At 38.2% G+C, this 12,242-nt stretch overlaps 1 protein-coding gene across 1 annotated transcript in view; it reads left to right on the top strand.

Annotated features, from left to right (window-relative positions):
• Nucleotides 1–11,325, top strand: part of Secisbp2l (SECIS binding protein 2 like) — a 59,264-nt gene extending 47,939 nt beyond the window's left edge. The window contains exons 17-18 of the mRNA XM_027925999.2: nt 3,510–3,729; nt 7,094–11,325. Coding sequence (XP_027781800.2) covers nt 3,510–3,729; nt 7,094–7,776 — 903 coding nt within the window. The 3' untranslated portion in view covers nt 7,777–11,325. The remainder of the gene's footprint in view (nt 1–3,509; nt 3,730–7,093) is intronic.
• Nucleotides 11,326–12,242: the final 917 nt, after the last annotated feature.

The raw sequence follows: 12,242 nt of genomic DNA, 5'->3' as shown, positions 1-12,242 counted from the left end.
AGGGGGAGGGGGCGGCTCAGCCTCTCAGCAGGCGGCTACTCCTCTTCTGCCAGTGGGTCGCAGGCCCGCCTACCTTGCAGGAGTGATTGGAAGCTCTGTCCCGCCCTGGGCCACTGGGCCTTTTCTGTCGGTGGTCACCCTTCCCCTACCTGGCAGGCGAGGGGGGTGGGGGGCGGCTCTGCCCCTCAGCAGGCTGCTGGGCCTGCTCTGTGTTTGGTCCCAGTTCTCTCTACTATGCCGGCGCAGGGGGAGGGGGCGGCTCAGCCTCTCAGCAGGCGACTGCTCCTCTTCTGCAGGTGGGTCGCAGGCCCGCCTACCTTGCAGGAGTGATTGGAAGCTCTGTCCCGCCCTGGGCCACTGGGCCTTTTCTGTCGGTGGTCACCCTTCCCCTACCTGGCAGGCGAGGGGGGTGGGGGGCGGCTCTGCCCCTCAGCAGGCCGCTGGGCCTGCTCTGTCTTTGGTCCCAGTTCCCTCTACTATGCTGGCGCAGGGGGAGGGGGCGGCTCAGCCTCTCAGCAGGCGGCTGCTCCTCTTCTGCCGGTGGGTCGCAGGCCCGCCTACCTTGCAGGAGTGATTGGAAGCTCTGTCCCGCCCTGGGCCACTGGGCCTTTTCTGTCGGTGGTCACCCTTCCCCTACCTGGCAGGCGAGGGGGGTGGGGGGCGGCTCTGCCCCTCAGCAGGCCGCTGGGCCTGCTCTGTGTTTGGTCCCAGTTCTCTCTACTATGCTGGCGCAGGGGGAGGGGGCGGCTCAGCCTCTCAGCAGGCGACTGCTCCTCTTCTGCAGGTGGGTCGCAGGCCCGCCTACCTTGCAGGAGTGATTGGAAGCTCTCTTCCCTTTTTCTTTTAATGATGCTCATGTGTCTTCCCTTCTAGCACTGTAGATCCAAGGCTTTACAGTTTTTACCCTATAGGCTTATAGTGTTTCTGCAGGTTTCCAATATCTCTCCTTTAAAGGGAAGAACAATGTGAACAGATCTCAATACAAATGATATACAACCTTAAACCAAAGAGCTGCTATTAAGACATTAACAGTTTTGTCACAATATACAGAAACGGTACCTTCAATTATTAGCTACAGTATAAACAGTAGGTTTGCAAAAGGGTCTTCAGTTTCTGTTGGTGGACAAAGAACCAGGGATGAGGTATAGGATGAGATGTTGGGGTGGGAAGTGAGGATATAGAGTATTAGATCTTAGAAAGCATGAAAGAGGAATCTAAAGAAGTTGGTGAATAGCAGAAGAGAGAGAAAGTGATTTGGGGGAGACAAGTAAGTGAGAAGACAGTAGAGTACAAAAGACAGACAAACATAAATATTAGGAAAAGTAAAAAAATGTAAAAATAGGAGATAAAAGAATATACAACACCACTGTATATGCTATTTAGACATCCGAGTCCTTAGTAGCCTAATTCATGAAAAGTACTTCTTTAATAAATGTTGGGGATGTGAGGACCAGAGGAGAGAGAGAAAGAGAAATCCCAAAGGAAGATACAAGGATTGTTTTTGTTGGAGATCAGTATCTTTCCAGCTTCCCTTCTCATCTAGTAGGTGAGGTTGTCTGTTTTTTGCTCTTATCTCCACCCTCAGGATGGTGAAGATTATTAGGGTGTGAGGATTGGTCTTGGGAGTGTAGCTCCTGGAAGTGGGGTATAGCACTTGCCAGTCATCGATGGGAGACTGTACCCCAAGGATCTCCTTTGGGGCCCACTTTTGTGATGTGGGTGCCTGGTCTTATCTCCTTATATTTCCTGTAGACCTCATTATTCCTGGTCTCTAATTTAGTCTCTAAACTGTGTCTCACCCACACCCTCCCTTTCTACTTCCCAATCAGGAACCTTTTTCTCCAGAGTCTTGTGGGATGTGCTCAGGGGACTGTGCACCTGTCTTAGAGAGCTGTTTTATATTGGGAAGTTCAGGACCTGGTTTTGCAGACTTCGGACTGACTGCATAGCCGCAGGCACTGTGCCAGGTTATCGGGCTGCTGGGAAGAGGGTGCAGTTGGGGACTTTTGGTACCTTGATTATGTTTCTAAACCTCAGCCAGTGTTCCAAGTTGGGAGTTGCCCCAACTAGAGATGGCGACGAACGTGTCCCAAGATGGAGGTGGCTGCTTTCAGTGATGGGGTATCAGATGAGGTGGGGCTGAACGGTGGTGTTGAGTGGTGTGTTCAGAGATGCAGCTCTGTGGCGTGCAGTATTGTGGCTAGCGGCTTTCATCAGACCCAGTGCAATGTCCCCAGGTGCAGGCTACCGCATGTAGAGAACTGTGGCAGTGGTTGCAGTGCCCCAAGATGAAGGAGACTGGAGGAGCCCATGTTGGTAGACATGGGTCCACACAGGTGTTACCGTCAGGACCTGCGCGGGTTGGTGGGCAGGAGTTCTGCATGGGTGCTGACGCCGGTGGTCCTACTTGGGCACCTGCAGGACCTGCATGGAGGAGTGGTCAGGAGTCCTGCATGGGAGCAGCTGTCAGGGGTTCTCTAATCATTCGCAGAGAAACGGTATTTCCACTACTTGAATCCCAGCTCCAGGAGTAACACAGAATGCAGCTTCCCTCTAGCACGCCATCTTGGATCTCCCCCTTGTTGTTAGTTTTTATTCATAATTATAAACTTAACTGTAATCCAAATAGAATAAGGAAAATATGGGAAATTTTGTTATTCATTTTTGTTCATAATCATAAAATTAATCCAGCTAAAATATTCTGCTTGTATAATTTGCCTTTGACCCAATAATCATGCTTACCTGTTTTGTAAATGTCATATTTTTATCATTTTCAAGGCCCTAGCTGACTTCCTTTTGGTCTTTTGCATGTTCTTCCAATAAATGAAATTACTGGGAATTTTTAATTCATGTGGAGACTACCCTCTTCTACATCTGCAAATGTCACCCTACATATAGTCATCCCTTAAATCCTAATCCACATAAGATTCCTCACTGCTCTCCAGATAAGCCCTGTGCTCTCCAGATAAGCCCTGTACTTTTTTTTTTTTTTTTTAATGTCTGTACCCTTATTCGTGGCTTTGTATGTTTAGCTAAGAATGCCCTATCTTTACCCCTCAAAATTGTATGGATATTAGGTGTCATCTTCCTTCATGAATTTCAGCAATTAGAGTTAATGTCTTATCTAAAAGCCATAATATGTTATACCTCTCAAGGGATTTAAGATATTGTGCCTGGAATTATAGCTGTTTTTTGTCTTTTTATAGCCACACAGAAAGTTCCACAAAAGCAAAGTTGGTTTTCCAGTCTTTGTACTCTCTGTGATAACAAACAAGACACAAAATGAAGTGCATTTAACTTGTTTTGTTGTTGAATTGATAAACTTGGGAAGAATTTTAAATATGTATCACAGTTAGTGGCTAGTGTTAGAATCAAGGAATTTTCTCAGACTTGTATAGTTCTATGGTTTGCGTACCATTCAGTTTTTTTTTTTATCTGAAAAGAAGGATAATAAAAAATGGACTAATTGGAATCTTCAGGGATTAATCAGAATCTCTGTTTCTTTTTAGAGCCTGTTTAATAAATTAGTAGAACTCACTGAGGAAGCCAGGAAAGCATATAAAGATATGGTTGCAGCAATGGAGCAAGAGCAAGCTGAAGAAGCCTTAAAAAATGTGAAAAAGGTACCACACCACATGGGGCATTCTCGGAACCCCTCTGCAGCAAGTGCCATTTCTTTCTGCAGTGTTATTTCTGAACCTATCTCTGAAGTAAATGAAAAGGAATATGGTAAGTTATTGCATACCATTTGAATGACTTAAACTTTAAAATAATTTAATTAATTAAAATAATTTTGTATGTAACTTTCCATTCTACCTTTTTTTCTTACCTTTATTTTTTTTAATCATCTAAACATTTCAATAACCCATAAATTTCTAAGTTTTCAATTCTGTATAGGACAATGGGACATAATGGGTTAAAACTCAGGAGAATTTTTGAAATAGGCATTCTATGAGACCCTGGAATTCAGTCACAGTTCCAAAATCTTAAAATAGCCAACGTAGATCTTAAAAGTAGAATGCATCATACATGTGACCTATCACTAAGTAAATATTAGGAAGTTTTATTCTAATAATTTATACTCAGTTATTGAATTCTATATTTACTAAGTAAACTAAAGAACTGAATACTGCTGAGTCCAATCTTATAAAACCTAGACACATGACATTTACTTTGAATTAAATCTAATTGAGATAAAAAAGAAATACAGACCCACAGTATTTGTGTTTAATGTTTAACATTATTTACTGCAGTCTGCATTTCAGTAGTCTCCTTGCCTTGTTTTATAATACTTGAACTCTTTAACTTCTCTTCCTTGAACTAGTTTCTGTTTCATGTATCCTGTCTTGATGTTCTTTTTGTTTATTGTTTTTTGGGTTTTTTTAAAGAATAACCTCCTCCTTCTTTTTGGCATCTTGCTCTTCTTTTTCTTATGTTAATCTTATCTAAGAGTTTACCAAATAGTTTGTTATCACCTAAAATTTAATATATAGAAATCTGAGTCCCCATTTTCTTCCCATTCCCTTCCGTGGCTTCTTGTCTGTGATTGTAGCTAAGTGTTTGATAAATCATCAGGCCAGAGGCAATTAACAAGTTGTTTTTGGTCTTTAGGAATCAGTTGGTCATAGACAGATGTTACTTGCTAGAGGCAGCCATGTTTCTTTTGCTGAAGTGATAGCTAGTTAAAAATAAAATGAAGTAAATAAGTTCACTCCTCCCTCTGTATATATATTTAGTAAAAGGCCAAGTCTCAAAAGCAGTCTGCAAGATAAATCTATAAAGCAAAGGATTTGGGCTAATGACAGATAGATAAATAATCTCCATATGGGGATGTATAGGAAAAAAACAGCATGAAAAGAAACTCTCAAAGATTTAGTATCAGATTTAAACTGTTCAAAGATTGAAACTTGGTTTTTCACTCTCTGCCTAGGGGATTTAGGTATAATCAATTAATTTCTGAACCTCAGATTTCTCTTTAGGATAAAAATGTTTGAAGGAAATGTAAATATGCCATAATATTTTAAGAAATTTAGTGCTTTTAAAGTTTTTTGCATAATTGAATATATCTATAAATATATTTGTAAACTTTTTCATTTTGAGTACCCGCCCCCTGTACTTAGTATATGGCAACCATAGAGGACATAGGATTGGGAGTGAGGAGAGTTGATGTGTGGAGCAGCAAATAGAACAAATGCTTTTTGAACTATGTAAAAAATGCTGTGGGAGTTCAGGTTAGTAAATGCCTCTTGTGGAAAAGTCAGGAAAGATTCACAAAGAAACTAACATTTAAGGGTGGATATCAAGGATGAGTAAGAGTCTGAGGGGTAAAAGAAAACACAATTTGAATAGAAAGAATGTTGTATGCTAAAGCATAGCTTATGCAGTGACTACAGGCAGCAGTGAGAATTCAGTGATACAAGATGACATGCATGGGTTGGGGTCAGGATGAAATGGTACTGGAAAGATAGATAAAGGTCTGTTTTAATCAACTTTTTTTGCTGCTGTGACTAAAGATCTAACCAGAACAGCTCTAGAGAAGGAAAAGTTTTATTTGGGGGCTCACAGTTTCAGAGGTCTCAGTCTATAGCACCTGGCTTCATTCCTCAGTGCTTGAGGTGAGGCTAAACATTATGGCAAAACAGTGTGGCAGAAGGAAGTAGTTCACATGATGATCAGCAAGAGAGAGAGTTCCACTTACCAGGTACAAAATATATACCCCAAAAACATGCCCCCAATGTCCACCTGTGCCAGCCACACCCTACCTGCCTTTAAGCTACACTTAGTTAATCCCACTAGGGGATTAATTCATTGCTTGGGTTAAGACTCTCATAACCCAATCATTTCTCCTCTAAACCTTTTTGCATTGTCTTACACATAAGCTTTTGGGGGACACCTCACATACAGACCACACAGGATTGGATCATGAAGGGCTTGGCTATGCTAAGCTAAGGGGTTTGAATCCTGTCCTAGGGTGATGGAAAGCCAGTTAGATAATGATATAGTCAATTCACAGAACCAGTTAAGAAGATATAAGGCATGAACTAAAGCAGTACTGATCAAATTTGGTAGTTTTTGAGCTAGAAGTGACAGGATGAATTCAGGGGAATGAAGATGTATCGTAAGGGAGAAAGAAGACAAGGATTACTCTGAGGTTTCTTCACCTTTAAGACTGTGAATGGTAATGTAATTAGCTGAGACTGAGAATCTAGGAGAAAATTTTGTTTTCATGAGGTAGAAGTGAGAATGGGAAGGATCTGTTCATAGGAAAGGCAGTTTTTTTTCTTTATAAACCATGTACCTGACTCAAAGTGCCATAAATATGGTCTGTGTCAAAGTATAGTCAGTCTATGGGTGATAATCAAATTGAATACATTAATATGAGTAGGTTTCTTATTTCACTACAACTTGATGAAAATATTATACTTATAAAATACAAGTCAGAGCTGGAGTGTAATTAAATATTTTTATTTAAAAAATAAAAATAGAGGGGTAGAAGAGCTGTGTTTCATTTACTGATTCCTGGTACATTTTTTGTTCTATATTGATTTCCTGATATTAAAAATAATTTTAGATTATCACCACTGTATTATATAATAACATTTGGTACTTCAGAATCACTGTGTAAGCCAAGCTACACATACTATCAAACAGATTTTCACAGTATTAGGAATACATGGACTGATTCATTGCTTATATATGGAATTACATTCCCCAAAATATCTTAGTAACTTGCTGACCAAATGTGATATAAACTCTTGAAATCAGAATATTTTTGCTGGATATTTTGGCTCTGCCATCTGTGAGTTGTGAGTACTTGAGCTTAGTATAACCATAACCTGCCAACTGCCCCCTTCAAAAAGAAAAGAAAAAAAAAAGTGTAGATGATCCATTGATTTTCATGAATATATGGATTTTATATATGAATGTCAGTTGGTTCCTGTTGGTGTAAGAGCTTTTGCTTTAATTTTTAGTTTTTCAATCAATTTCTGAGGCCAACAAATTTCAGTATTTTGTTCGTCACTCTTTTTGCATTTTAAGTGCCATGATTTTGAAACAGTGTTTTAGCTTTTAAAAATCTGTTTGCTATTTGTAGAAACAAATTGGAGAAACATGGTGGAAACTTCAGATGGACTGGAAACATCAGAAAATGAAAAAGAGGTTTCCTGTAAGCACAGCACTTCTGAAAAACCTATTAAACTTCCACTTGACACAATTCATGTTAGTAAGCAGCCATCATTAGTGTCTGTAGGCAGTACTACCTCAGCTACAGATCCTGGGAAATCTACAGCAGGGGATAAAGAGGAAGTGAAGCCAGATGACCTGGAATGGGCCTCACAGCAGAGTACAGAGACTGGCTCTTTGGATGGTAGTTGCCGAGATCTTTTGAATTCCTCCATCACCAGCACCACTAGCACTCTTGTACCTGGCATGCTTGAAGAAGAGGATGATGAAGAGGAGGAAGAGGAGGAAGATTATACTCATGAACCTATATCAGTAGAAGTGCAGCTTAATAGTAGAATTGAGTCATGGGTCTCAGAGACCCAGAGAACTATGGAAACCCTTCAGCTTGGAAAAACCCTTAATGGTTCTGAGGAAGACAATGTAGAACTAGGTGGAGAAGAGGAAGCAGAAGCACCTGAGGTGCTGGAGCCAGGAATGGATAATGAAGCATGGACTCCTGACCAACAAGCCAATCCTGAGCAACAGAAGTCCAGTAACTGCAGCTCTATGAACAAAGAACAATATGATTCTAATTCTGCACCCCAAAATATATAACTCAGGAAATGTCACCCATCTCCCAACCATGTAAGGGTTGCAGCCATCACCTTTTATGCTTCATCTCAACATTTAGCACTGTCCAGTAGTTATATGTGTTTAATTCCCAACAAATATTTTTGTAGCTTTTATGTATTCGTTATGATCAATAGCTTAGCTTTTAATTAGCATCAAAGTGTCTTTCTAAGGACTGTGCAGAAAATTCAGATCTGTTTCACCTTATTTTATAATGAAAATAATAATTAAAAGAGAAGACCAAGTTTTAAAGAAAATAAATTTAAAATGCCTATTTAAGTTCATTTTGAAAGCTTAAGATCAAGGTTCTAAGGATAAAAACAGCTGTCGGTGTTTGTTTCATGACTACAACTCCTTCACTCTTAATTTGTCTGATTAAAAAGTTGGGTTTTTTGTTGTTGTTGTTTTAAAAAGAGCTAAAGATAGGCTCAGAAAGCTTAAAGGCTGAGGTTAATGAGTCCACAAAGTGTATACATTAAGAAATGGATGCAACTTTTATTTGGCCCATAAATGCTTACTTCAGAAGTCACTGATCATTATAATCCATTAAAGTTGTGATGGGCTAAAACAGAGTCTCCAGAATTTAGCAGTGATGCCACCAGGATAGATTAGAACTGGCTGGCCTCATTTGTAAAAAGTGATAAATGTCATTTATGATAATGAATAGTCACCCAAGATAGGACCTGTCAGGTTCTATCATGAATTGCTTCTTACTTACCTCAGGAATGCTTTTGTACATAGTCTTATTTACATAAAGTTAGATAAATTTTGACAGGTGAATAACTGTAACTGATTGTATGACTGCATCACTTACATGTAAGCTATCCTGAAACGTCTATTCTGATATGTTCTCTTGCATGCTTGACACTCTTGATTTGAGATATGGATTTGATTGGGCATTCAAACTTGTCCTGAGTACAAAACCATTTCATCTTTTTTTAAATATACATTTCAAGCCTAGCCTTGAGAACCTTCCACATAGCGACCACCATAATTACTGAAAGGAAAGGGAATTTTGCACAATTCATAACATGTATCCTGATAATCAAGGCTTAGAAGAGGAAGTTTTAGAAGAACAGAGAAAGTTGTTCTAATTGTGCTGAACCTATTAGATGACTTATATACAGATATATGCAGGTATTTTTTATTCACTATTATTTATCTCTGCCCTTCTCTAGGAGTGTGTGTACTTGCTTGGGAGAAGTTACACTTACTGAGCTTAATATTTTATTTGCTAGTCAATCATCACCTGAACTTTAATGATATCTACAAGTTTATGTAATGGTAGGAGAATTACAAATTATTCATTTCTCTGTCTTCTCTCTACCGCCTCCTCCATCTCCAACTGGCTAACATGCACATGTTCAATCAGCTTTCTACTTAAAAGCTCCCATAGATGCAAAACAGAGGAGGGAGTGTTATTTCCCTACCCTGATTGTATGGGGCAAGGCATTGCCTCACAGAGGTGGGAGAGAAGAGTTGGGCAGATTCTTTACTGAACTTATTGGGACTACTGTGCTAGTGTTGATGTTTTATAATGCTGGCACTTAATTACTGGAGAGATTAGATTCTTGGTTGATAATATAGTACTTGTGGCTTACGAAAGTTTAGGAGCGTTGCTATATAGAAAATGTCAGTCTGTCAGCTTTATTAGTGTGCTAAAAGGGGACATTATTATATGTCCTGTCTACACTGTTCTCCAGTATAGACTTCCTAGGCACTAATTATTCAATACTTAAAGGAACACAGCGTGTAAGGAATGAAGCCTCTGAAATAGTTATCATGGATTTATACGTGGCAGATCTTACTGTCTCTACACATTTGGAAGTGTTAGTTTGTTTAAAGAAATGATAGAGGATTTGAACTACTGACAATCTTAAAAGTGAATTGAAAAACTTTTCATACTTTTTATGATGTTAATTTCCTTTATTCCATGTCAGTGATTCAGATAACTCTTGATCTTGAGGTAATGGCTTTTCAAAGGTTTCTTATATTTTGTATCTCTTCTGAACAGGAATCACCATTTTAGATTTTTGACATTTGTATCAAAAGAGAAGTTGGAGAAATCTTCAGAACACCAGTAATTTAATTTTGCTATAGACTTCAGAAGTATTTGATTATGTTTGATAAATGCTCTCACGCATGCAGTACCTCTTCTGCCAGCAAAACCAAGGGACCATAGCCTTTTTTATATGAGACAGGTCACTTCTAGAGGACAACCCAAGATTTATTAAAGAAAATGCTACTATGTTGAGAGTATACTTAAGTATGTATTAATGATGTCTTTATAATTTGTTTCTTTAAATTTTGAAATTTGTGTATATTGAACTATAGGCTTTGGATGAGGTATGAGAATCAGGAAAGTTTTATTTTTGGAAATTGTGTGGTTCACTCTTTGGAGACCTAGAAAGAGATCTCTTGGTAAGAGTAAGGGTTCATTAGCACAAGAAATAAAAACATAGTGACTTTTTTTCTTAGTGTATAGTTGTTTTACTGGCAATACTTAATGTTAGATTTCTATTTCAGTATATAAGTATATGAATTACACTCCCCAAATTAGATTTCTGCTTCAGTAGATTTGTTTGCTGTGAAGATTACTTCTCAAAAGACAAATGTTCATATTAGCTTAATTTTTTGGTTTAAATATGTTTGTAAATGATGTAATATATTTCTTTTGACTAAACATGGAAAAATAATGTGTGTTATATTGAAAAGTTTTTACAGGCTTTGACTGGAGGTCATTTTTGCAGAGATGGTATTTTATATGCTTCCAGTATTTGAAAAGAATTAGTCAAAAGGAATTCACATAGTTTAAATATTGATAAATTAATATCCAAATAATGTAATTGTTTGATTTCTTAATAAGCTAGGGAAGGTGGGTGGGGTGGGAATTATAATGTGCAAATGAGTAGTGATCTCTACATTAATTTTCAACTCTTTAACATAAAACTGCTAAACCGTAACACATTGTTACTTTAATATATGTATAAAAAAGTATTATTGTTTGTAAAGCTGCTGTTGGCTTTAAAAAAATAAAAAGAACTCATCATGTAAGTATTTTCTGTATGTTGTGCCAACAGGTTAGAACATTAATCTGCTAAAAATTTAATTAATTATCTTTTTTGATTTAAAAAATTTTTCTGTGAAGTAATTTATTTGTCTTCTTCCTCCCTTATCCTTTCAGTCTTTATACACACCACAATATCAACCAAATTTTTTCTAATCTGAAACTGAAATCTAAATCTTAATGATAAAAATTTAAAATTTGTTGGCACATCACACCTTAAAAGTATTTGTATTATTTTATAATGTAATTTCCAAATATACCATATGAGTTTATAATTTAATGTCTTAATTATAATGCTCTAATAAAAACTAGCAACATTAGTTGAGTTATAATATGAAGGGATTTTCATCTTGCTTTTTTGCTGTATGAAGAATAATTGTTATCACGTTGGGGGTAATAACAGCTTTTTTTGCACTATGTAAATTCTAGTGGGGGTTCTTCTGTACTAATAAAATGATTATTGAAAAGTAGTCTTATCATTTCAGAATAGGTACTCACCCAACATGTAGAGTAGTGAAAAAAGAAAAGCTTAATTTGTAGAGTTGTTCAGTGCTCACATAGATTTGCCAAAGAATATTGTAAAATCTCTAGGAAGGTATTAAAAATCTCCATATGGGATGGTTGGTGTGAGCTGTGGCAAGGGCTTAGGGCTGTAGCCAGAGACCATCCTATTGTTAGGAGGCTCCTGAAGAGTCGTCCTTTTTGTGAGTTCCTCTGTGCCAGACACTGTTCTAAGCCACTTCCCAAAAGTAACACATTTAGAGATGCCATTACTACTACTCACTTTTCAGAAGATGAAACAGTCATGGAGATACTGATTTGTCCAGGATCCCATAGATGGTCAGTAGCAGAACTCAGTTCCATTCCAGAGTGCTTGATTTTAATCACTGCTTTCTTGGGTCTCTGCACAAAGTGCTGAGGCTATACAAACTGAGCATACCTTCACTACCTTTAGGCATCTACTCGGTGTGAAACTTGAGGAATGAACTGATTGCTTTAGGGACTGGATTATTGAGCCTTACCTGATCACTTTCCCTAGAATAGTCACTGTCACAATGAAAGGGCAGGGAATCTGAAAGACTGGACTCTTCTCTATTCAGAAACAGTAAGATACTTAAACTTTCTTTCTTTTATGAAAATTTTGGTGATCACAAAGGAGGGATACATCATCAGTTGTATCAGAAATTTCCTTTCTTTTATTTTTAGTTATACATGAATGTATTTTGACATGCCATGCATATATAACTTCCCATTCTTGTGGTTGTACATGATATGGAGTTACATTAATCAGATATTCATATATGTCTAATTCATTCTACTGTCTTTCCTATTCCCATCCTCCCTCTGTTCCTCCTATCTCCCCCTGTCCTATCCAATGAACTGC

The sequence above is a fragment of the Marmota flaviventris genome, chromosome 2, assembly GCF_047511675.1.
Source record: "Marmota flaviventris isolate mMarFla1 chromosome 2, mMarFla1.hap1, whole genome shotgun sequence".
NCBI lineage: Eukaryota > Metazoa > Chordata > Mammalia > Rodentia > Sciuridae > Marmota > Marmota flaviventris.
This window is presented reverse-complemented; position numbering and strand designations above follow the sequence as displayed.